Consider the following 27,594-nt stretch of genomic DNA (forward strand, 5'->3'; position numbering starts at 1 on the left):
TCCAATTATTTCCTAAATTTACTTATTTATCTTTATCAGTTGGAAATCATTTAGCATGATTTCTTATTTTTTATATTTAAAAGAAAACAAATGAAAGTTGAACTTTGATCTCATTCTAAGATCTGTTCTTGAACAGTTTCCCCTAAATTTTTGTTATTCCAATTTTGACATTTACGCGATAACAGTGATAGAAGATGACAGCTCTCGTAACAAGACTGGCACTCCTAAGAAAGCAATGAGGACCAAGTCCAACTTAGAACCGGTCCATGAGGTACCGTTTGAGGAGAAAATTCCCCTGGAAGAAGAGGAGCGATGGAGTAAAGTTCCCCAGGAGCAGCTTCCATCAGCTTTCAAGCAATATCGGAAAGAAGTAAGAAAACAATACCACTCTGTCAAATAACATTTGATACATATTCAAGTTGTCAACCATCTCTACAATTTGACCCTATGGCCCATTTCATCAACTTTTTTTTTATTGTTGGATCTGACAACTTTTCTTGATTTTGATTGGCTGAAAAGCACTGTTCCTATTGTAACTGTTGGATAAAACGAGACCTGTCAGATAAAACGTCTGACAAGTACTTTTCATGAAACACTTCCTTGAAATGAATTGTGGTCTACGTTTGGGGTTTAACTAATGAAAGCCAAATATTTGATACAAGTCTCTTACACAGGAGATGTTCATATTGAGAGTTCATTTGTCATCTGAAATATTTCAAAACCGTCTGGAAATAATAAGAGTAGGATGTGAATTTTTCTTCCCTACAAGTATCTATACTTCAGAAAAGAGTCCAGGAAATATGAAAAAATATGCTTGATAATTTTTATGTTCCCATGATTTTAGAACAGACTTGAACCATGTCTTAACTATTTATACAAGAGTTCAGAATATGAGTCATTGACTTGTACTCTAAACTCTCTTTATCTAAATCATGGTCTATATCAGTGGTTTTAGTATGGTTTGCCTTGGGGGGGGGGGGCACTTACATTGATGGGTGGATAACGAATTGACCCCTACAAGTAGTGCAATTTCTTGTTATGTCACAGATGTTGGCTTTACCTTTTCTTAAATTGGGTTTAGTTTTATTACTGCTCCACCTCCCACACCTCGCTCAAATGGGACTCATGTATTGTAGGGGCAAAAAGTACATCCTTTAAGCATCGTAGTATTTCTTTATACCCTCGCAAATTTGACTGTAAACACATAGATCTCTTAATAGCGAAATATGTACCCTTTTTCTGAATTTTAGTGTTTTTGACACTCTTATTATGTTACATTTGTAACGTGCCCATTCTTGGTCGCACCTGGTCGCAATGCAGTCTCCTGTTTGGTCTGTTATGCTGTTAAGCAAGAAGAATTTTTTACTTGCACACTCACTTATGTATGGTAAAGGAAGCTATGCTTGTCCCAAAGCTACGCACCACTCATTGCACATGCAATGCCAATTGCACTCCATGCATGGAAATGTGACTGTACTGTAGTCCGATGAATGATTCCTATTCAATTTTTTCTACAGAGGCTGCAATAAAATGCAGAGAAAACCAGCAACTCTTTGGAGTTTGGCGATATATTCACTTAATATTCACTTTACTTTCATGTTTTCTTATACTGTAAATTGCTCAAATATTAAATTGGCATATTTTTTATCGTTTGTAAACAAAGTGCATAGCTTTAGGTCCCCCCCCCCTCCCTCCCATCATATATTAAGTGAAATATCAAATTCCTTCACCATGGCACCTTGAACTGATACACAGAATGTTTTTTCATCCTGGGATAGCTTTGAAGCTGCTGAAAGGGATTGCTCTTCAAGGTTCAAGTTATCCACTCATAAATGGAAGTGCCCCCCCCCCTTGGGGCATTACCAAAAGAAACTGCACTTTAACAGATCGTTCTGTCCTTAAACTATTAATCATTTGTCTGCTTTGTTGAACTCACAGAACATGCAGTGGGATGACAACTTTGACTCCTGTCATTTTTTTTTCACAATGCACATAGACACATTTAATTCTATTGTACACACTCATATGACATAATGACATATGCATCGCAATGTATATACTCATCCAGTGTCCATAACTGAACTTTCATTGACACTGTTTGCATTGAGATTTTTTTATAAAAATTGAGCTTTTAGAAATGTTCTGATGGACTTAAGGGCCCTTACTAAGATGGAATCAATCAAAGTATAATTTGTGTCTAAATATCATAGCATTACTAAATAGGTTCATTATTGCGGATTGAAATAATCGCTAGAGGGTATTCATTTGTCTCGCAATCTACTATGGTCAACAAGGAATTTTGTGATCACTCTCGCAAAAAGTGTTCACTGGCTTTCTAGGAAATTCGTGATCACTCTCGCAAAAAGTGTTCACTAGCTTACAAGTTCACGAGCTTTCGAGTGCAGCTGCAACTCTTTATCAAATAAATTGTCTGATATCGTACTCTATTTATACTAATCTCCAAGACCGTACGCATGAACGCGAGAACAATAGGTGGGCACTGATCCGTTGTGCGATTAGTCAGGAGTTATGCAAATAAACCGGGGGTATATGCAAATACGCAGTGGGTCGGCAATATGCAATTGAGACAAAAAAAAAAAATTGGCGGGCTCACTAGTTTCCCGTGGGCGGGGGTTGACTAGCTGAGCGGTCCCTCGATCGGGGCCGGGAACGTTTGGGTTGGCGTGCACTGCCAGGTAAGGGGGTATTGTGCTGTCAGATGGTTCACATCCAGAAATCGGGGATGTCGATCCCGCTGTCTCTGTTAAAGTTGTTGAGACAAAGACGTATACTAATAGCCTCCTTAATCCTGCGTGTATACCAAAGTCTTTCTTTGGCAATGCAATGTACACCCTCCCAATCTGGGTGGTGTTGCTTCTCCCAAGCATGTTCTGCCACCGCGGATGTGTCAGTTCGCTGTAACCGAACATCGCGCTTGTGTTCAGAAATGCGTTCAACTATTGGTCGGGCTGTCTCTCCGATGTAAGACCCGTCACATCCCTGGCAAGGAATGTTGTATACTACGACATCACGTCTGTGATCAGGGATAGGGTCTTTGGGGTGTACAAGCTGTTTGTGTAAGGTGGTGTCCGAGCGGAAAACCGTTCAGATACCGTGACCTTCTAATCGGCGTTTAAGTTGTTGTGAAAGGCCATCTATGTATGGCAAGACTGTACAAGTCTTGAAAACCTGATCCCTTGGTGGTTGTTTTTTCTTGAAATGTTCTTGATAAAACGGCGTGGGTGGCCGTTGCTGTATAAGGTGCCACGTATGTGTGCTCTTTCTTTCGGGAGTTCAGGCGGGTGAGTTATAATACGTGCTGCTCTGTCGAACAGGCATTTAACAAGACCCTTCTTGACCGATTTGTCATGATTAGAATCATATGGTATGTATTGGTCTGTATGAGTGGGCTTGCGGTAGACAGAGGTGGAAAGTCTCCCGCCCTCGTGTCTTTGGACTAGCGTATCAAGGAATGCTAATTTCCCTCCTTGTTCAGTCTCCAGAGTGAACTGGATGGACGGTTGCTGGCTGTTCATGTATGTGAGTAGGTTTTCTGCTTCAGAATTATTTACAATTATGAAAGTGTCATCGACGTATCTCTTCCACACCCGTGAGCGGTATGTGGAAGGACACTCCTGACCAATCGCACAACGGATCAGTGCCCACCTATTGTTCTCGCGTTCGTGCGTACGGTCTTGGAGATTAGTATAAATAGAGTACGATATCAGACAATTTTCGTCACTTGATAAAGAGTTGCAGCGGCACTCGAAAGCTCGTGAACTTGTAAGCTAGTGAACACTTTTTGCGAGAGTGATCACGAATTTCCTAGAAAGCCAGTGAACACTTTTTGCGAGAGTGATCACGAATTTCCTTGTTGACCATAGTAGATTGCGAGACAAATGAATACCCTCTAGCGATAATTTCATCATAGCATTTTACACATTCTTATTTCATAATGTACACAAGCTGTCTAGAATTTGTAGTATGCCTACATTATGTTCCTGACTCACCTACATGTATTAGAGGAAAAACAATAAGTTCTTTTTATTCATTCCTTTCAATGATAATACATTGTATAGCCTCACATGTATTGAAATTATACGAAGTGATAATTCCTTACAACAAAAAGGGCCAATAAGGGCATCAAGGTTTGAATAGACAAGAAGTTTATTCAGAAGTGTACCAAGGGTACTATGAATAGACAGGAAGTCTATTCATGGTAAAATTCAATTAGGGTTTAGTTCAAAGTTGGCTTCAATACAATTTAGAGAAAGCTTCATAATCATTTAAATCCTGAATTGCCAGGTTCACAGCTACCTCCAAGATATGAATGTAATATGTAATACAAGCTAAATGAAAGCTAATGAATTTTGTCTATTGATTGCACTGTCTTAAAGTATTAGAAATGAGGTATAAAATACCCTTCTAACTTGCATTTAGAATGTATAATAGAAAATTTCATACTAATAGTCTTTATTGTACTAAAAAGGAAATTGTACTATTGGCAGGATGATTAATTTCTCTGCAATATTGCCACCCAATTTTTTTTCATAAACCAAGTAAAGAAATAGTGAGTTGAATGTACATGGTCAATTCCAGCGTAACGGACATGACGTTCAGACAAATTTTTGTAATTCAAAGGTTTATACAGTATAATTAGCAGTCTTTTGATAATTGTTACTAAGCTTATCAGACACATTTAAGTATCAGTTACATACACATATAATTTCAAATCGTTTCGTTGAACAGTTGCAGAGAAATTGCACTCTTTGTGAGCGTAACGGACATGACACGAAATGGACGAAGCATTTTTACCTCCTATTGCTTATCAAAATTCCTGTGAATTCTAAGATTGCATGCACCTGACGTTGGTGTTAATTTAACCTTAAGATCATGCTCTATCCATAAAATGGTGTTTAACAACAGTTTTACAGTGCATTCTGTATTCCTAGCTCAAAATGTAGCGTAACGGACATGACACACGAAGCGTAACGGACATGACAGTTTCGTCCACTTTTTGTAAGCGAATATAATTATTTTATTACAAGATATGGTACAAGTCTAATTGTTTACATTTTAAGGCTAGAGGTTAGAGACACATATCATAACTGGTAATCTGTAATATCTTCTATTATTTTGCAATTTGAGAGGGGGTATTTTTGTACAATTTTTATAAAACAAAAAAATATTTAGAAAAATTTATTTTACACCGATTAACAACAGTTAATGAGTATTTTCCAGTAACTACCATCCACCACACCTAATTAAAGGAGAAAAGGTTGATAGAAAAGATTATTTTTTATTCATGCCCTAATATTTGATAATATACTAGCGTAACGGACATGACACCCTTATGAAGTGAACTTCATCAGCACTTCTTAGTTTGAAAATGAAAGAAATATGAATAATAAATGTAATTATGTAACAGCAAAGTACCTTTACTAACACTCTAAAGAAAAATATGTAGATATTATTAGCAGGTATCATTAAATTGATAGCTATAGCCGAAGTGATAATTCTATATTGAATACAATGTTTATCATACCACTACGACACACTGAGAAGACCAAATCTCATTTTTTGTGACAAGAAAACAAGATTTACCAGACCTGTATAAATCCAAGAAGAGCATATTATGGAATGTATTGTATGATAAAGAACATGTACTAGTATTAATGTCAGTTTTAAGATTACAAAAAATGATTTTAAAATTTAATAGCAGTACCTGGATAGCGGTCTTTCATTATCGATTATGTACGAGTTGAAAGGTAATCGGAATGTTTGTAAATAGCTTCTGAGATTTTTTTGTTTCATTCAAAATAACTACAGTATCATCCTGAGTATAATAATCCTTTCATCAAATCTTGGATGTTCTAAATCTTACAATCTTGCTTGCTGACAAATGTGGCTTTATCTAATTTTGTTGTATTGTCCGCGCTGCTTGTGTACAATTGAAGATACATCATTCAAATCGTGATTATGGCTGACCAAAATACTATGATGACATAATTTATTGATCACGCCACATTCTTTCCATGGCCCTTTTGCTTTGTGATACTGCAAAGAAGTGCCACTGTAGATTCATGGATTCATGGATTCATAGAGCTAAATCATGAAACACAGATATCCGAATACAAACTTGCTTTTAAATGTGAGCCCAATTTCCATGCCATCACTGAAGAAGTACATGTACATGTAGAGGTTGGTGAAAGTCAGATACTTTGAAGTAATATCATCAATGATCATGAATTCACAAGTTGGAGTTTTATCATGCTCCAAACTGTCAGTGCAAGAACCTAGGATAATCAAATGTTTGTTCAAACACGAATGATGCAGATTGTGATCGTATGTTGCCAGATCCAGCTGCATCTTATCCTAGTATTATGTGGCATACCGTTAATTCTCAGAAAAATCTACCAGAACAAGAGCTGAACTTTCATCATTCACCAAGTTCTAAAAATAGCTTGAATGACATGCAGATTCTAGGAAATATTACATTCAGCTATCCTCAAACAATTGAGACTAACCTCAGTCTGTGACACTGAGCCTAATATTTTGTTTTTGTAAATGCTACCATTTGCCATATATAAGGCGTCATGTCCGTTCCGCGAATTGTCATGTCCGTTACGCAATTTTTATGAAAATGAGAAGTGGTAAGGGAAAATGATTGCTACACATGGTAGGGGGTTTAATTCTAACATAGAATCTGAATCTGCAGTACCTTTAGACAAATTTTCTGTAAGCTGTGAAAACTTTAAGTGAAAAACGTAACGGACATGACACTGATAATGGTAAAGAAATCACACAAATCTGAAGACAGATTTCTGTAGAATTGATGAATGGCATAAAATTTAACGATTATTTTCTGTTGATTTAAACATTAATCAACTATTCAAAAGTTAAAAGAGACCCCTGGGACCTTGTTTGCTTTTAGTAGAGACAGGAAAGATGAATTGTATAAAAATAACCACATTTTTTACATTTTGCAATATACTATTCTATTTTTTTGATGAAGGAAAAAACTACAAAATTTTATCAATATTGCGATTTTTCTATTGGAAATTAAGACTATATAGATTACATTTTAAGAAAATTTGACTGCTTGAGTGAAATCTGAAACTTCATTTTTTTCTCTAAAGTGAACATTTTCCATGGAATTGCCCACATGTATCTATTGTAGAATAGAAAAGTAGTTGAATGCTTAACTAATACATGTCTTGGCTTTCAGTAAGGGGTTCAGACATTTATCAGGTGCCTTATTACTGTTTGGTCTTTATTATCACTTATTCTAATACACTTTTGGACCAATTACTGTTGTGTTTATTACAAAATGATTTTAATTTTGTTCATGCTTCAGCAAACACGGGACTTTTTGTCAGGGGTTCAAAAAGAGGCTTGCGCCAAAATGCCAGAAATGAGAAATTTGATGATTAGACTTTTGGCTAATCAGCAAATTTCCTCTTGATCTTTTCATTATCTTTGCCATAATTTTCAAAATTTGCTGTCAAATTTCATTTACAAATTTATTTATGCACCTGAATTATATTGTTTTTCTTTTAAACTTCTTTTACCTTAGAATTTTCCTTCATAAATAAGTAAAGAAGAGTTTTTGTCAACCCAAGTAAGAAGATTTGCATTATTAATTGGGAGAATTTGTAATTATTCAAATCCTTTTATTATGTGAAACAATTATGTTATGGTACATGTACCTTTAAAATTATTATGTGAAACAAATTATGTTATGGTACCTACAAAAGACATGAATCCTATTTTCAAGGGGTTATTGAATCCTTCACCAAGTTTAATTATGTGCTTGACAGGACAAACAGGAAAGGATTCATTTCTTTCAATGGCAATGGTGTATTGAGTCAAGTTTGACGGAGCAAGATATGGCAGATCTGGTAAAATGTATTAAAAAGTTGTGAAGCGAGCAAGCAAAATTTCCACTTTTTAATTAGAAATTGAAATTGTGTAATTTTGACAATATTCAGAAAATGATATCATATTTCACTTTCTATGTTTTCTGTTATTTTCCATTCCACTTTTTTCTTGGTCATGATTTTTTTATTTGGGGGGGGGGCACCCCGCGCCCCCACCCATCAGTATGCCACTCTTCAAAGGCACCATAACCTTTGTAGCACACAATGAAAGGATTTGAAAAAAAAAACGTGCTCTCCCATACTTTGGTTAAAAAAAATGTTCTTGCCTAAAGAAGGAATATCAAAAGCTAACAGAGAACATATTTAAAAGGAAAACTAACTGAACTATTCGAGCAAATAAGTACATCTGGAAATGAATTTCGACCGCATAATTTGAAAATTATGGCAAAGATAATGAAAAGATTAAGAGAAAGTCTGCTGATTAGCAAGAAGTCCGACCATCATATTTATCATTTTATGCCATTTGGGCGCAAGCCTCCTTTTTAACCCCAGACAAAAACATTCCGTGTTTAAAATCTTTTAAAATCTGTCCCTTTTTTTTATACGCACTGTATAGCGCATATCACTGTCAAATGCGTCCCTATGCGCTTTATTGGATATTAATACCCTGGCTTTAGCCCCGCAGCCTTTTTACAGCGCGGTGGCGTTTCAAGGAATAAATTCCTGCCAGGTACCCATTTACCTCACCTGGGTTGAGTGCAGCACAATGTGAATAAATTTCTTGCCGAAGGAAATTACGCCATGGCTAGGATTCAAACCCACGACCCTCTGTTTCAAAGTCCGAAGACTAATCCACAACGCTCCATAATAACACTCTTCTCACTTTGTAATGATGTATTCCAGGCCCTATTCATAGTCCAAGGCCTTCAGGAAAAGATCAAAACCAACCAAGAAGACAACCACAAGAAAATCAAACAACTCCGTAATCACATCCAAGTCAAGGAAGAGAAATGGGACAAGGTTTGTATTGGATTGAATTCTAATCTTTCACCCGATTGTTGTCAGATGGTATACCACTCTTCAATGTCTGCAAAATCACGGCAGGAGCAACTGCCAAAAAACAAAACAAAGCAAAACGGCAACTACTAAGTGTCATGTTTCTGTTCTCCCTATTTATGATCCAACCTCTTTAAAGATTCTTAGCAACATCAAATTTCTTTAATCACTTATTTGTTTTAAGAATTCACCAACATTGAAGAATTGCATGTTAGTCTAGCATGTTAACAATGATATAATTACACATATGATGAATATCAAGGCATCATTATAATTCTTTATACATTAAACACAAAATAATAATGTCAAGTCAAAAGAATGAAACTACTCTGAAAAGTGTCAAAAGTGATACATGGGATCAAATAATGGTTCTCAAAATTGAACTACCTTATACAATATAGTAATTTAGTCAAATTTCTTAGAACCACAGAAACTTTTGTGCTTTATTGGTGAAATTTGACTTAGAATAGGCAAATTATACATTGTGTATTGTCTGGACCACAGAATTATATTAACATGGGTGATTATTAGGAGGTTGACTCATGTGGATTTTACTACTGGTGTATACAATATTATAATGTATACATGTACTTCTGAAATTTTTTCTTAATTTTGATTTTTGCCAGGAGCGAAACACCCTCGTTCACCAAGTAGATGCAGCACGGGAAGCAGAGAGGGAGGCTGAGAAGGAAGCAGATAGTGCAGTTGCCCAGCTAGAAAGCTTTGTTAAAGAACATGAAGAAACCGTATGTATTATTGATTAGTTGCTTTTTATGACCACAAATTCATATTTTTGTACATTAAATGCAATTCATTCAAAGAGTCTCTCTTAATCTTGCGATATTGTTTTTATGCTGAATAGCGGGTGCTATGGAAGTAATCATGCATGAAAATGTCTCCTACTTATGGAAGTCCTTGAAGATGAACTTTTTTCTAATTTTCTGTAGTGAGTAACTAGCAACTTTATATCAAGAATGATCTCTAAAAGGAGTTTAATTATTTGTTGAGTCTGTGTTATACAGGGTGACTTTATTGGTGGTTAGATATACAGAAGAATATGCAGATTGAGAAGAATGGGACACCACAAAAAATGTCATTAGGGTTGTTTGGTTGGCCCAAATACGCATTCATAATAATACATAGAACATGATACATTTACCCAAATATGCAAATGGCATTAGATAGGAAATCATCTTTTTTATCAAAATCAACTGTATGTTGGGACAGAATTGCCCCTTAAAGCTGAGCAGCAATAGACCCAGAAGCTTTCCTGTGTCAGATTAATTTACGTAACAGAATTATATTTTTCATAGACAAAGAATATAATAAACAAGGAGAAGAACCTTTATCCTGAACCAACGGATCCTATTCCTCTCACTCTCGTTTACCTTTGTCCCAGTTTCTCAACCTTACTCCTTCAATTCTTTCTCGACAGACATGATGCTGTAAAGAGTGGTAGAAGACATAAACCGCATAACACCTGGCTTTCCCTTTCTCTAATCCTTTCACTTTCTCTAATTATTATTCTCTCACAGACCAAGAATGCCATCAAACAGGAGCAGAAAGCCCTAAAGACTCTCACACCTGAACAGAGAGCTAAGTACCTTGGTGAATTCAACCCGATGGAAATGGTAAAACCCATCAAGGAAGAGAAGGTAGGTTCACTTTACTGCAGATATTTATACTGTATCATTTTAGTAGTTGTGGTATTTTTGTAAATTTCATGAGTTGGCCCTCATGAAAATGTTCACTTTGATAGTATGGCTCATTTAAAGAAGTGAAGGAATCATATAAATCATTAAATTTCAACACAGTTGAACTCCCCACCCTGTACAAAATCAGGATTATCTCTGCAAAATATGAAGCAGAAAGACAATGCCGTATCAAATGAATTCTTTTTGTATAAAATATAATATCTACTTTGCAGTTTGTCTTTTTTAAAACCTTACCCATGTGTTTCATATGAGAATATCTTGTATAGAAATTACAGGTATATATCATGGTTGAGCCCTGTCTTTAGCTCATATCATTTGGCATCAGTTTGAAAGAAACCAAATAATAATGATATTTCTTTGGATAATGCAATTTATTCTGCAATCCATGTTAGTATTGTATCAGTTTTTTCATTTCTCTAGGTCAAAAAGGCACCACAGATATTTTGCCCTGTTGTTTGTTTCTCGAATGTATTTCAAGTAGACACTTAGAGATAGATCATTTCGGAATTTTGAATATTTAGCATTGCAACTATTGCAACAGTAACAAAATCATTCATTCTGGTATGTTTTTGTATGATGTAGATTGCATGTAACTGTATATTGAAAATAAACCAAAATTGTCTTATAGGAAATATGTATCATGTCATTCAATCTATTTTAAATCCATAGCATGTTATTGACATTGGTGAAAATAAGGTACAGTGTATTAGTAGTTCTAGATAGATGGTTGACAAAAAGTATGTTTAACCATAGAAAACTGCAATTAGCATCATTTGCATCATGTTCATGTAACAAAAAATTAGAATGGTACCATATTTTCCATCAATGTCATGAGAGCCATGTCACATTGCTTCTAAAAAAAAATGATTGCATTCACATGCTTCATCAGCCTGAAGAGGTTGAAAAGGAAGAGGAAGAAAAGAAGGAAGAATCGGAACTAGCAGGAGAAAAAGATGAAATTGAAAAAGAAAATGAAAATGATGTTCTTGAAGAGGAGACTGAGGTAAAAGAACAAAAGGAAGAAGAAAAGTTTGAAGAAGATAAGAAAGACCAGGAGGATGAGGCTCCAGAAATGGCAGACCAAAATACTCAGATGGACACATTGATCATGGTAGAACAAGAACAGCAGACATCTAGGATTCAGTCGCGTTTGGTAAGAGCAAACACCAAGTTTGGCTGATATAACATTCATAAAATCTGCAGTTGTTGTGTGTCTTTGGGTGCTCTCATAACATTTGACTTTGTGAGGTTCATTTTGTCAAGTGACTGCTCTTGTCCTTGTAAATTTGTCTTGTTCCAGCAGTGTCATCCAAGGTCATCCATTGAAATAGCTTTTCAGACGGCCAGTAAATATGTACATGCAGTCCATATCTGCAACAGTGTTTTTGTACAATGTATAGGTGTTTTCAATTTTATTCGATGTAAAATGTATTTTTTAAAGTGATTTCTATACCTTGTTTTTATGTTCATGACATAGAGAAGTACAGTACATAAATGAATTAATATTTTGACATACAGCACTGAGAGATGGATAAACTGTTGAACTGTTGAGTGTACTACTAATTTTGCTGTGTTAATGTTTTTACAAATGAGAAGTTATTTTGAGCATGCACTGCACCCATCATTTGCTTTCTAGGGAAAGATCAGCTGGGATACACCAACAAATTTGAAACCTTACCTTAATCTGGTATCCATGTTATCAGAGTCCTAATAATGCATTAATTCTGCCAATTTCTTTTTTTTTCTTTTCTTTTTTTTTTTTGCTCAGCAACATGCAGAGCATTCAGCAACATAGTTTCAAAAAATACGCCTGTACATACATGTATGTCTGCTGCATTTAAACAGCTCTCATTTTAACTGATTTTGCAACCTTAACATTAAATTTGAAAACTACTTGTACATGTGTGGGATGATTGGAGTTGCTTCTATCAAAGAAACCATGCCTCTGGGAGATCTTCAGCAAGATATATCAAGACGCTGCATGAATTGGCATTTCAAATGTTTTATCTGAAAAGTAACAGCCAGATACCTCGGCCAGTCAATATCAAAGAAAGATTTCTGTCCATACAACGTGTCAGATGACAAATATTGGTGAAATGTCTCCTGGTCGAAACCCATTGTAGATTTAAAATGCAAGAAGAGCTGGCCTGCTGTTAATAAATTTATATCCTTACATTGTTTGTAAATTGCAGATTCATTATCTACATCAAGGTTGTGAAAACAAGCTAAATGATGTAGTGAACAGAAAGAACAATGGATACCTAGTTAACGTGATAGCCTTCTCATTTTAGCCTAATCTTTCTGGCCTGTACATAATTTTGAAACACAGAAGTGGACAAAATTTATACCTTTTCTTTCCGTATTTAGTTCAAGTTTGTTTTCCAAAATAAGCTGGAAGAATGCTCATTTTCTGAAGCATGTAGATTTTGAAAGTAGAGAGTAGTTATATGTTTTCTTTTGTTTTTTTGCTGATGTGGCTTAAATTACTAAGATAAAATGGTGTTCAGAATGCTTACGTTTGAAGTGCTGTAAAAATGAAATGCGTGAAAGAATACATTTTTCTTGACAAGGTATCATGACAATTTTTATTGTATTTCTAATTTTCAATTTTTTCAAGTATAATGGATATGTTTTTGTACAGCATATTTTTCTGTACAGCATATCTTTTATCATTATATAGTTTTTTTTTAATATCCATAGATGATAAGCAGATGGATGTGAAATGTAACTTGAAGCTTCATTCATGTAAAGAGGAGTGTATGTATTTTATCTTTGAGTTGCATAATGTACGTACATAGGATTTTTTTTTCAATTTTGTCCTTTTATAAAAGTTTGTTTTCCATATAGGCCTCATTAAACATTATATGGTGGTTTTAAGTATATTATACCATCTCTTCCTCTCTTTCATAATCTCTGACCTTTTGACAACAATCTGACAATTTGACAACTTTCATGTATAAATGCATACTTGTACAATATCCACCATAGAACCCAGAACACATGGAGCTGTTCATGAAGCTCCAATCCACCGGCCGATTGAGAAAGATGCCCACCATTTTGCAGGAGGAGCTGGCGGCTGCCACCGAAGGCAATCACAAACTCCAACAAGCACTTCTCAAGGTTACCTCTGAAGTTGCCGATGATGTAGGGGTGGGTGGTGGTATCTTGGAGTCAGCAGGTTCCGCGGGGAGAATAGATGATGGAGAGGGAAATGTTCCTAGTATTCCACCACTTCCTCTGGATGATTTCCTAATGGTTGAACCATCCATAGAAAGCGGTATCTCAGTGGTGAGCGAGAGTGTCGCCAATGTGAAAGCAAATATGTCCCCAGATGCTACCAATACTAACCAACAGCATCCCTTTGTATTGCAATTGGTCTAAAAAATGTTGGTTTAATTGTGAAAGTGATTGCTTGCTTGCTGAATTTCTAATTTATGTGTCTTTGTCAAACCTCCCCCAGCAACCGCTCGTATACTTGAAGATGGACGTCCTGTATCAAGCTTGGTCTCCCTTGAATCCCCATTGAAACATGTATCATAGGACCCTATAAAAAAATAACCACTAGTTTCAATCAAAATCCCTTTGTTATGGTCTTTGTATACGAGTATCACAGTAACAATATTCTCTTTAAAGTAGACAAGTTGGAGTCAGAGGTGCATCAGTCATGTAGGCTTTTCACATAAACCTTCCTCTTTAACATTCATGGTTTGACATGATTTGGATTTGGTTGTGGACAGCAAAGTGTTGATTGATTTAAGGAATTCAGAAAAGAAATTCTTTAGGGCAACATTTCATGGAGCATCTTGTAGATGTTTTTCTCTGCCTTTTTCTCTTCTGTTGAAGTTGCTGGATTCTTCACACTAAGGGCAAATTTGTTATTGAAAAATTGAATTTGAAATTAATGAGAAGATGCTTCCTGCCCCCCCCCCCTTCCTCTCCCATGCATGAATCTTCATATTGCCAGACAAGCTGTTGATGAAAAGAGGGGAATAATTAATAATTTTCATTACATGTTGTGTCTTTGCTAACATCTGCTTATTAAAATCTTCTGGAAAGAGAGATTTTAAGTACTTGCTTTGCTTGTAACCTGTTAAAAGAATACTTCTTGCTGAAATGGTTGAAACCTGTGTTTTTTAGTGTCACCTGCAAGTACATGTTTGTTTATAATGTGTCTAATGCTTCCTTGCGAAATATTCTTCTTTGATAATAATGTAGGTGCTTTGACCAGATATTCAGGTGTGACCATTTTCAAAATCCGTCGGCTAATTCTAGATATCCTGGTTTTGTTGCTTTTGAACTAAACCAAAATATCTTCGCCTTTTTTTTAATGAATTCTCTATGGACTTTTCTCTATAAATTCTCTCACTATTTTCTTTTGCCGTATTTATTCTTTTATCCTACATGCAGTAACCTTTGCATAAAGGATACCAGAGTATTTGCCTGCTTTTGATAAGTATTTTGCTTTACATGAGGTTCTTGAATTTCTGTTTGCTTTTTAGGATAAGATATTGAAATTCAAGATGATTCAAAGAAACTTGTTTAAAATTCTCTTTTCCTGAAACCGAAAATTATTATAATCTGTAAAGAGATAGATATCTAGTGTTAACATAATTCTGAGTTTGATTTGCCATATGTATTTTCTGAATAATATACTGAAAAAAATCATGTTTCAACTCTTACGTATAGATTGTTGTTTTATTACAAAGGAAATCTTATTTCAAAACCATGCAGTGTAATTTAATATAAGTATTGGTTTTAAACAAAGGTAATATCTTGGCCATATTCTACTGTTAGTTTTGGTTGGTATGATATGTTTGCTGTACACATTTAGTAATATTGTTCTGCTTTTTTTTACTTTTACTTGAATGTAAAAACAAATAAGTATGTGGTTAGTCTTTAATGTGAATATCTAAAGGCGACCGCACACCTTATGATTGGTCTGCAACCCGATTTTAGAATAAAATGTATTAAAATTTGATGCTAATATTGAGACTTGGAATATCTTACTGTGTAATGTTCTAAATCATCGTACGCATACCTATGCTCAAATCTGTGACTATGCTATCATCCTTCTTAGAATAAAAGCGAATTCAAAATCTAGTCGTAATGACGTCATAGCAGTCGTACGGTTGGCTACGATTTGAAACTAATTTCGCCTTTACTCCAAAATAAAGGCTTGCAATCTTTCAAAATGGTTATATTAGTATTCCTTCAATTATTTTTAACCTCAAATAAAATATGTTCCATTCACATTTTCAATGAGCAAAATGCGATTTGTTCCAAAATCGGATCGCGAACAGTCGTAAGGTGTGCGATGGCCTTAAAAGATAAAACATCTCTTTAAAAGCAAATGTTAAGGTGAGAAAATCAACATTGTTAGGTCACTTTTGAAAATAAATAATTCAACAAAGTGGGACCTTTTTTCTTTCATCCCTGATAAAAACCTAAGAAGAAGCCAGTATCTCGAGCAACTCAGAAAACTCCACAGCGAAAGTTACCCCCAAAGCATGCTAAGAAACCAAACAGCCAGCGACAACAGGCTGGTACTCGACCAAAACCCAAGGAAGAGTCTGAAATTAAACACCCAGTATCGCCAACTGAAAATATAGCCATGGATAATAACAATGAAGATGAGGTTATGGAAGAGCTTGATTTTGAGGATGATGATGAATACGATGAAGATAACATGGATGGTATCCAACTGGCCAATCATTTTGAAAAGCTCTTGGCCAGTGGCTTGGTAAGAGTGGTCATCATCTCTACATTTTGGCTAACAATCGCTTGAGTTAGCATGTTCTACTAGTGGTGATGGAACTAAAGTTGTTGCTTTAACATATACTTATATCAACAGATGACAAAAAAGAATAATTTAACATATTAATGGGTATTGCATGATGGAATATCTGTGACAATACGAATCAAAATAGAGTCCCATATTCTAAACTCCTAGTTTGCCATGGTATAAGTCAGCTCATGGGGAACCATTTATGTCTGATATTGGCTTTACTAAATGTTTCCATTTTTGTTGTGCTTTTTTAAAAATCAAATCTTGAGTGTGAAATAAACCTTTAATATTCAGTTTTGATATATTTAGTTCCAATTTTTCTCATAAATAGCTCTTTCAGTTAATTATCAATGTTGCATTTGGCTGATTTTATACCATAGTTTAAGATAGAATGGAGGCTAGAATATGGGCCATATTTTTTTTTTGGTAAACACTATCTAATATGCTTTCCATTATTCCACTTACCTTCTGCTTGATAACCTGACTCATTTCTCCATCTGCTTTAATAATCAAAGACAATGTCACCTTTCTAGTATTCATTGCTTAAACAAGGGAAAAAAAGCTTTGCTGTACAGTTTACATACTAAATTCAGATTTGAGGAGATTAAAAAATATATATATATATATCATCACTGAATTTCAACGACAGATTTGCTTTCAGCCAATAAGATCCAAGTATTTGAGTTCATTTAGCTAATAACTACATTAGATAGTGAAAATCAATAATGAGTTCATTCACATAAATGAAAACGTCCAGTTATAAGCACCAAATAAATATAAACGTTTGTTTTATCAATTTATTCTGTCATGATTAGGTGAATTGTTTATTGTCAAATAAATTGAAATACTTTAAGTTTGAGAGAGCATTCTGAATTTTGAATTTAATATGTAGTTTCAAAGATTCCAAAGCTAAATCCAGAAGAAATCACTGATTCAGCTGGATTTGTGTTTCAATAGCTTCTTTGTCTTTTTCATCCTTTTTTCCATTAAAATAATTTAAAGAAAAAGCCTTAGAAAAAGTAATCATAGAGTCCATGTTGCATAATTATATGTGTTGAATCCAAACAGTTTCAATGAAAGTCCATATAAATAAAAAAGTCATGGCCACATTACACATAATTTACGTCTTCTGCATCCTGTACAAGATTTTTTTTCGCATTGGCAGAAAACCAAAGTTAGTTTTTAAATGTCCAAAAATTAATTTTGCATATTACAAACCACAATGCAAATGAACTTGCATTGAGTTAGCACTTTATGATCACCAATCTATTATTTGAACCTGTCAGAATTAATATGCATCCATGCAAGATTTTTTTATCAAGAGACCTTACTTCTTGTTTTCCCAAAATTTTGTTCAAGATTTCTTCTAGCTGATAATGAAATAAGACTTGCCTTCAAAGGTTTTACATTTCCATAAAGTTTTCATTAGACTCAAATTGACCTCGCCTGTAGCTTAGTTGATAATGAAGATCTAATGTAGGAAATAAATGTTATCTCCATCAAGGCTTGCCCATATTATTTAACTAACTTTATTGGCATTCCTTTTTCTTCCCCTCATTGAAGATGTTATTTAAACTCCGGAACTTTTGTTCAAATCCAGGACTGAGAGGGATCATCGCAGTGACTGAAATGTAAAGAAATGTTATCTGTTTCTTTCAGATATAACTTCACTATGAAATAGAACAAATGTACATGTACTACACCCTATTTAGATAGAACTACATGTTCACTTTCAGATTTTTATTTTTAATTTCACTTGCAGAAGAATTAGGTATATAAAAATGCTTGAAATTTATATTTTTTATATATATATATATATATATATATCTCTGTAACATCTTTGCTTCTTCTGTGAATTGTTTCCAAATTTAACTTTCTGAATTTTCATTGATTTCATTACAATTTCTGATTATTTCCACCTTATGGATGGGGTAGTAATACCTCTCCACTGAACTCCACTTTATTTTACTGGGCCCCCATGAAGATTTTGTATGCTTTGTTTATTTGAAAAGTTCATTCATTTATTTGTCTTCATTGATTGTATTAATGTTTGCCTTCTTAACACATCAAGCTTTTCGGAGAAAATTATGAATGCTTGCTATTTAATGTGTGCACTCACATCACTACTAATCTGTAAATTCTGCAGTATACATTATTATACATTATATCTTCGTGAGTTTTTTATATAAAATTTAAAAAAATTCAAATTAAGACAATTGATTTTCTGTTAAGGTTATTTTAAATGACAATCTCAAGTAAACAGAAAACAGCAAGAGAAAGGAAAGGCTTCCTTTTCATTGATATATGTGGCTCCCACTCTCAAAACTCACAAAAAGTTGCCCAAAATATTTTTTTTAGTATTCCTGCAGTTGATAACACAGATCAAAGGCTTTAAAATAACTTTTCAAATTTTTTATACGAAAACCCCTACAACTACAATGAAATTGATCAGTATAGTAGAATACCCAGAAGAGATTCAAAGTACCAATTATGAGTACAATGTAAAACTCTCAGTGGTCTAAAAGAATAACTGAAAAACTGTTGAATCATTTATGGCTGTATTGGACAACTTTATCTTTCAGTAGGAGGTACATATTGGGCAAAAAATTTACTCTATCAGATAGATCAATATTCTATGCCAAAATTATTGTTGCTGTTTTTTTTTTTTGGGGGGGCCAATTACATAAAATATTGCCTAGTAACCTTTTGTTGGTCTTGAGCTCGACAATCATGCTAACTTTTATGTGCTGTAAATATCCATGCATACAAACAAAAATAGCTTTTGCAGGTGTAGAGTATTTTTTTGTATATGGTACATTTATAAATGTTTGACACGATGTTGCATGTTTACACACACATAGACTGCACACCTCTACATGTTTTGCATTGATAAGTCATAACAATTGAGCTGTTGAATGTATGTCATTTGTTTCTTGTAGGGAAATTGTGATAAGTGTTGCTTAATCCTTGTATATGTATTTGCTCCTTTCATTTCATGCAATTGATGACTGTTTTAAATATAAAATTGGTGTTATTCATTGCATTGATTCTCAGCTTAATTATGTTGAAGATGAAGTAGAGGAAAAATGACATTGACAATTGATTGAAACCCTTTGTCCACTCATGAGGTAAGAAAATGTAAGAAAATATGAACTGAGTTATTTTGTATAAATTTGACTATATTTGGTAGTGAATCATTTGAATTATTTGTATAATCTGCTCATATACAAATATATCATTCAGTTAATCAGGATTCTATTGACAGGTTTGTAATGAATCAAAACCAATAAAATGAGTTGTCTTTCTAGACAATATGAGAGAAAAAAATAAAATGGATATACTTCTATGATATACTCTCTTATAGGATGGGGAGGATGAGTTAGACCGCCCTCTATCTGCAAGCAGTCACCACAGCCAGCAATCTCTTTATGAGAAGTTCCGTGCCCAGCTTGAGCAACGTAAACAGGAGATAGTGGAACGAAGGTCACGGGCCACGTCCATGCATGGCTCACTGCTCAGCGCTAAAAGTGGCAGCTATCGGGATCAAGCCCCCAGTAGGGACTCATCGGCTGTGTTGACACCCCAAGGGGATATACAGTTCCCTGATGAAGGTATGTATGCGGTAGACCTTTCAAAGTATTGAGTCTACATGATCGATCTGCCATTTACTCCTGCAACAATGAACCTTTCCTTAAAACCTTATTCGGGTTAAGGGCTACGACCTTGATAGAGATTTTGATTCCAATTGGAGTGAATGTCACAGGAGCATGTGCCATTGATTTTATATAATGTAGAAGTTAAAATGGATTTGCTTTTGATGGTAAACGATATTTTTGGTGAAGTAAAATCACACAAAAATGTGTCTCTTCCTAGTTCATCATTTACATGGACATGTTTGCACATTAATTTTGGGGTTCAAGATCAGGATTTTATACAATACTTTTTACAGCTTCTGTAATAATTGCCATATACATGTATATCATTTGAGAATTCTGCCCATTAAGAAAGCTTTTGATTGCAGCAGAAAATGAGCTCATATATCATTCTTAAATCTAATGTTCAATCTGCGCTCCTACTTTTCCATGCTTACCAAATCTGGATTTAATACAACTATATGGGATACAAAATATGATAATAATAGAGTACGAAGACCCAGGTGAGGTTCTAAAATCTTCAGCTGAGAGCTCCACCCGTCCCCACCCTCAGCGTGAGCAGCAGAGTGCTGCTATAAGCCATCAGGACCAGATGAGCCAAGCAAGGTTGAGTACAGCAGGGTATCAGGGGCGTGTCAGCTCACACCTCGTCAGCAGGGCGCCCTCTGTGTCGGAAAGTGGTGTCTCCATGTTGGAGACGGATGAAGAAGGGGGTTACTCTGCGGACGAAGAAGAAGCAGTGGCTGAAGCATTGCCTAGATTCATAGCGACGGCCACAAGCGCCAAGCTCTTTGATGGTACGATGAGAGCGCACATTGTGTTACACATCACCAAACTAACTTTTCTTGATGCACCCAACTTTGCTGTGAATAATTAACAAATAGACACACATTTTGTACCTCTTTAGACCATATCCAACAGTGGCAAAACATGCTAGTATTTACAGTTGTCTAAAGTTAAATGATGTATTGCAACTCGATGTGATAGCTCAATGTTTAATACAGACACAAAGAAGTATTGGATTTTGACTCATAAATTTTTTTGGACCAATATGTTTGAGTAATGGATAAAACTTTACATTTAAGTAAATGTATTTAAATCTAGTTCCATAAACACCAATTCTTCTGTCAGGTCTACAGTTCAGAAAATTTGCACCCACTTTTTGATTATTTCCTTTAGAGAGGGGAATATTTGTTTCATTTTACTTGCTTTTTAATTTTCAAGTGGAAATCAGGTATTTCTTTTAGTTGAAAGGATTTATTTGTTTTAAAAGAAAAAGTGTACAATGCAATCATAAAAAGCTAAATTCCAATTATCCCTTTAGCAATACCTGAAAAGTAGTTGGTAGTAGAAAAAAAAGTAAAACCAGGATGTTATTGGGCAATTCCACAGGTTGGTGGACATGAGCTTAAAAATTCAAATTCAATATTTTCTTGAATTTTTTAATACTTTAAGTCCTTCATACATGATAGTTTCAGGAACAAGAAATAAAAAGTTTATTTTCATATGTATATTTTGGAAAAAAATAGTCAAAAGTTGTGTCTTCCATTTTGTACCAAAATACAAGAAAAATAGTGAAAAATGAAATATGCCTTATTACCATTTTGTTATTGCAACTACATACCACTTTATATATTTCTGAAGTTTAGAAGGGTCAAATTACTTAAAATACACAACAGCTTTTTAAGTAAATTTGTAGTACTCATTCAAAACTGAATATTGCAACCTGTTGAGGTGATGTAACGTGAGTAACCGAAAAACTGACTTTGTTTTCTGAGAGAAAAATTCTTCACAGTTAATTGGTGGGATTTTAAATTCTCTTCCTTCAAACAATCTTTGACACAGTGATGACTATCAAAATCATTAAAAAGTACAATTTTTTTATAAAAATGATGAAGAAAAACTGTAACGTGAGTAACTTTGTAACGTGAGTAACCATCATGTAATGTCAGTAACCAGTAAAAATTATTCAGTTAGGTAACATTTTCTGTGGGATGTCAAGTTTTAAGTCTCTTGGTGAGTTGTGAAGTTATTTTTGATTAATTAAAAGCAAAATGAGGGTACACCTCTTTGATGTGACTCTTTGTTCATCAAAATATCAGTAGTCATACAATCACACAAAAAATGAATATTAGTAGAAGTATTCACAATGCGAGAGTGCATTAGTAAGGCTTGGTTTTGATTAACCAAACTTCCGAGTGTTCGAAGAGTGTTCGAACAACACATTGAATGCCCTTTATACCTGTAACCCTATCTAGACCGGGGTATTTTGGGAGTTGATATGGCCCGGGGGGGGTGGGGGCCTCCCAGGCCCTTCTTGAGATCTCGGCCATTGGCTGCACGATCACGCCGAAAATTTGCGTGCAGGTTGTCTTGGACATAATCTACAATACTATACAGTAATTTATTTCATGCAAATTGGTACTAAGCGATTATGCTAATTTATGCATAATTAGTAAGCGAAATCATACTTTCCCTCCTACACCCTAATAAAGCTCCAATTGTTCCAATTTTTGGTATAAAATCTCTTTTTGATGTTCCTAGCAATAAATTTTACACACATTATTGAATTTTTAATGACATGTGTGTTGTTAACCATACATGGACAAAATGTAACGTGAGTAACCGTAACGTGAGTAACCACATTATCTGCACCCCAAGTAAAAACCATGTGTTCTTTATTTTTTTAATTATATACAAACTTTGTCTCCCTAATATACTTCTTTGAAATGGATATAATCAACTTACATAAAAGCCTTGCATGAGGAGACTTTTCACTTATGTCGACTTTTCATTTAATGCATGTCCAAATCATGTAACGTGAGTAACCGACACATTCCAAAGATTTGCCAGGAGCATAATAAAATTTCCCAAGTTTTGTTTTTATACAAAGGATAGTCAGACTCTGTACTTTGTTGTGATAAGAAGATGTTTAGTTCCTATCAATAATAATGGAGTTACAGGTCCAAGTATGAGTCAAGGTGTCTCCAAATGTAACGTGAGTAACCGTGGAATAGCCCTATTTCTTTCCTGTAAACATTGAGTTAAATGATAAACCATGAAGAGTCAAAATAGGCTGGATGTTTTTATGTGTCCACTTGGATAAGATACATTAATTCTGTAGACTTTAGATAGTGTATCACATATGAAATAAACATGATATCATTGCACACAGGTGCATTGACCAAATTGCTGTGCATTTTGCACACCTACATGTAGAAGGCAAGCATTTAATTCCCCCAGTATAACCCAAATTGCCATTGCTTATTTAGAAATGAATAGACAGTAATTTTCAAAAAATCATGTTTGAAACATTAAAGTTGATTATATGACACTTAAAAAGTCAGTTTCACAAGTTTGTCATTTTACTACTGACAATGTTAAATGAGTTTTAAAACATTTGAAGGATCTTAATTTTGAAATAGTTTGTTGTTCTTCACTTCTTGACTCACAATTTTGTTTTATATCGATTTCTATAAATTGAAAGATTGATGTGTGCACTGTGAATTACACCTTGTGATCTTTACATAATACATTGTGTTTCATGGCAGGGTGCAACATAAGCACTTGCCCGATTGCCCAGGACAAGTAAAAGTTAGAGTTGGGCAAGTGTTTTGAAGTAAAGACCAAAACTGCGTTCCCGAAATGGGCAAGTAAATTTCTCACAGTAGAATGACCAAATTTAGGGTCGATATTATGTGATATTGACCCTAATTTTGGTCATGGCAAGATAAAATCACTTTGGAAAAAGAAATGCAATATCAGTTCGTGTCAAAAGAGAGAAAAAGGTCGATAGTTTGAATAACTGCAAAACTTTCCTATGAAGAGGTAAAACTTTTTATTTCAAGGATTTTTGGGGCAAGTGGAATAGATTTTGGGGCAAGTATATTCCAACTCTACTTGCCTGACTGAAAGTGCTTCTAAAAATTTATGTAGCACCCTGCATGGTAATATAGTAGTTGTAAACTATCATATAGGGTTAAGAATTAAGGTAAAGGTAGCTTTAAATTTCAGTATCTAAGATATTAATCAACCGATGCTTAGTTATTAGTAAAGTTTATAGTTTGTTAGTGAGAAATTTCATTTTTCATTAGCAGCATCACCATGTTTTAATACTTATAAGTTTATGTGGGACAGATGTTTCTTATTCTTCAACAAATATGCATATAATAGTTCTTTAAAAAATAACCTTGATGTATGCATTAAAAGTACACATATCTGAAAAATTCATGAAAGTAACTGTGGTAAAGAGGCCTGTTGTCAACTTATATTTGTTTGAAATGCTAATTCATTGCCGTATGCAGAGGAGAAATAGGCTAGGCAAAGAGGCAGTTGCACACCAGAGATATCAAAACTGTATTATTTGAAAATTTTCATGAGAATCCAATTATAGTGTGCACCAGATCCTTTGCAACCTATGATGCAAAAAAGAGTCGAGACATTGTTAATGAAGACGTATTAAGGGGTTGTAGTCAGACTTATTCAACATTGGAACCTTATAGGCTTGTTTCTTTTTTAAATTCAGATGCCGTCTGCCATATGACTCTTTGGTATCCTTTCTCCAAATTTAATTTTACTCACTCATCCTTGATTTTATAGCAGTCAAATAAAGTATATCAGATGAAAGAAGAGATTGAAAGCTTCATAGTGATATGCTATTTGTCATTTATATTTGTGATTAAGCTATGATACATGAAAATCATTGATCATCATTTTTTTCTTCTGTTCTGGAACGCGCTGTATATAGTGTTGAACTATATTTATTTTCATAACTTTATCTTTTCAGTTGATAAGCTGGATATGGCTACCTCTCCCGTTGCATATTCAACAGTCAGCAAATCTTCAAGGTAAATATCTCTTTCTTTAAGTTCATTTTCATCTGCTTTCAATAAAATAAGTTTCTAGCATTTCATATTACCCTATGGTACTAATACTATACTGAAACCAATTATGCTTGAGATTCCTTAACCATGAATTTGTGTCTAAAATGTTAGCATAAATCCAAGTGTGAATATTATTGACTAATATATTTAATAGTCTTATGCAATAGTGAAGTGACGATTATATAATTGGATTAATTCTTAATGAAAATTATGATTTCGTCATTAAATCAGATTTATTGTTTTTGTTAGTAATGTCATTATTTTTCTTAATATCGGCCCTCCCATCACTTATCTTATGACTGCAGTTATTGTATAAAAAGGGAGCTGTAGATCAAAAATATATTCAGAAATGTTCTTCCTATTCCATGCTGAAAAAGTGAAAAAAAAAATCTGAGATACCCTACTCTCTATACCTTTTAACTTTTCTCTTTTCCATCTCATCTGAAATCCCATAATCGCTCAACACGGTTTCTATGATATGATCTTTCAATTTATCAAATTTTGAATTAAGAACTTTAGAATAAAAAATCAGTTGATTTTACAAAATATGGGTTCTGAATTTTGTTTGCAATTGATGTTTTCTGACCTTGATGTGTATACAGGCAATCCATAGAGTCAATAGCTGATCATCCAGTTGTACAGGATTACCTGAAAACATATCAACATATCACAGACTTCAAGGAAAACGTCATGAAACTTGTCTATGACAAAGGTAAGGATAAAACATTTCTTGTGTGATATGTTTGCTATTCAATAATGGATACATAACTATACCTCATGTACTTTGAGCCATTCAGCACCTATTATTTGTGTTCTTATATTATCTTTAAATCTTGTCTACTACTGCTGATCATGCGTTAATCACTTCTATTACTGAGTTTAATGGTCTCTCATAGTTTGTCAACATGTATAATAATAATAATTAGCAATATGATATTTTCTGACAGTACAGTATTAATTTATTTGATTGACAAATGACAGCAACGTTCTTCTTTGCTGTAAGTCTTGTCATTAGAGTGCTTGAAATATAACAACCAAAATTGATTGAAATTAAACCTGGGATTGTAATTTCAGAGGAAAGAGAGAAAAACAATCTATTTGTCCCTCATAATGGAATCAAACTGTAGAGCGAGGGTAATCATGACTATCAGAATATATTGTAAAGTGCCACAAAAATGTGTGACTGTGTCCTATTACCCCCTTTCGATCCACCTTGTAAGATTTTAACATTTGTTGTAATTAACATTTTGACAGCATTTCCAAGAAATTCCTCCTTTTTTTGTTTTGTTTTAGAATTTGGAGCTGCATTAGAACAGTTAGCTGAAATCAAGACACTGCAGTTTGACCGGGATAGCAATGTTCAAAGTCAAGTCTCACACATGACATATAATGTAGAAACTTGTAAGTATATATTTACATGTATGTGTAATCATGTGAAACCAATTTCAGATATTTCATTGTGACATGAGTTTGACACAATAAAACAGCAACAAATAATACATGTATTTGATCTTGTGTGAAAGTGGGTTTATGGTTAGCGCTAATGGGTAATTCCATCCTAGAAAAATTGGCCATTTTTGTTACACTTTTCAACCGGCTGTCTACACAATTAGGAACTTATATTTGTTTTGTGGTAATAATAAAGTACTATGGTCTAGTCATGTAAAAATATGACAACCAACAAAAATATGTTGTTTATGGGTAAATTAGAGGTGAAAACGTTGTGTGTCATACGAGACATTTCTGAGTCCCTTATGACACACAACATTTTCACCTTCAATTCAGCCGTGACAACACTTTTTTTGTCGTTTATTAGTTTTTCATGTGACTGCCACCTATAGATTTATCACTGATGAAAAATTAAAATTTATTGCACAAGCATTCAGCTAAGAGACTAGAAATTGTTGTCAAAATGTCCGGTATGACACATATGGAATTGCCCTAATTATCATTGAAATGTATGTTTACCTTGTTCTTTTATTTGATTATTGATAAAGAATGTACATTGAAAATGCACAATTTTGTATTTTTTTGTTTAAAATTAAAACTATCATAGCACTATCACAGCACCTATCACACTGTACCCTGCTACAGAAGATGTGTTGGACCTATGTCGAATTCCTTATATGCTTACTATATTTCCTTTATTCTCACAAACTTTGATATATACTATGTACTGATTCACTATTCATCACTTTGGATGATTCCAGTCCGTCTATCTCAGTGTTGCTGATACATGCATTCATGTGTCTCTTTATAGTTCTCAAAGAGATCATCTCTGTCTTTGGAACAGTCATGACAACACCTGAACCAGTAAGTATGGTATTCACCAATTGTTGAAACAATTCATTTCATTTTGTTATTTTGAATTGATCATTTAGTTAAAATATAAACAGGACATTAATTATTCATTTTAATTTATGTTAGGTAAATAAGCAGATTAACATCCTTGGTAGGGGTTTTATGCCTTGGAGCCCTAATTTGGGGGAATCATGGTCAAAGGTTATAGAGGTCAGTTTATGGGTGTAAAGGATTCTTTCTCACAATAATTGAAGATGATAGAACAAGTTCAATCTTGGATGGCTCATATATGCATATGAGATTGATAATGATCTGATGATA

At 34.3% G+C, this 27,594-nt stretch overlaps 1 protein-coding gene across 10 annotated transcripts in view; it reads left to right on the top strand.

Moving 5' to 3' along the window:
• LOC121410846 (interaptin-like) overlaps positions 1-27,594 on the top strand; it is a 113,202-nt gene that overhangs the window by 51,644 nt on the left and 33,964 nt on the right. For 5 of the 10 annotated variants that reach the window (XM_041603169.1, XM_041603171.1, XM_041603172.1 and 2 more), the window contains 12 exons: positions 186-370; positions 8,784-8,900; positions 9,563-9,682; positions 10,472-10,591; positions 13,640-13,939; positions 16,101-16,391; positions 19,801-20,047; positions 20,578-20,886; positions 24,876-24,936; positions 25,575-25,684; positions 26,266-26,373; positions 27,233-27,285. In XM_041603169.1, the coding sequence (XP_041459103.1) occupies positions 186-370; positions 8,784-8,900; positions 9,563-9,682; positions 10,472-10,591; positions 13,640-13,939; positions 16,101-16,391; positions 19,801-20,047; positions 20,578-20,886; positions 24,876-24,936; positions 25,575-25,684; positions 26,266-26,373; positions 27,233-27,285 (2,021 nt within the window). The remainder of the gene's footprint in view (positions 1-185; positions 371-8,783; positions 8,901-9,562; positions 9,683-10,471; positions 10,592-13,639; positions 13,940-16,100; positions 16,392-19,800; positions 20,048-20,577; positions 20,887-24,875; positions 24,937-25,574; positions 25,685-26,265; positions 26,374-27,232; positions 27,286-27,594) is intronic. The other 5 variants (XM_041603176.1, XM_041603173.1, XM_041603174.1 and 2 more) reach the window with 5 other exon arrangements.

This window comes from Lytechinus variegatus, chromosome 3, assembly GCF_018143015.1.
Source record: "Lytechinus variegatus isolate NC3 chromosome 3, Lvar_3.0, whole genome shotgun sequence".
NCBI lineage: Eukaryota > Metazoa > Echinodermata > Echinoidea > Temnopleuroida > Toxopneustidae > Lytechinus > Lytechinus variegatus.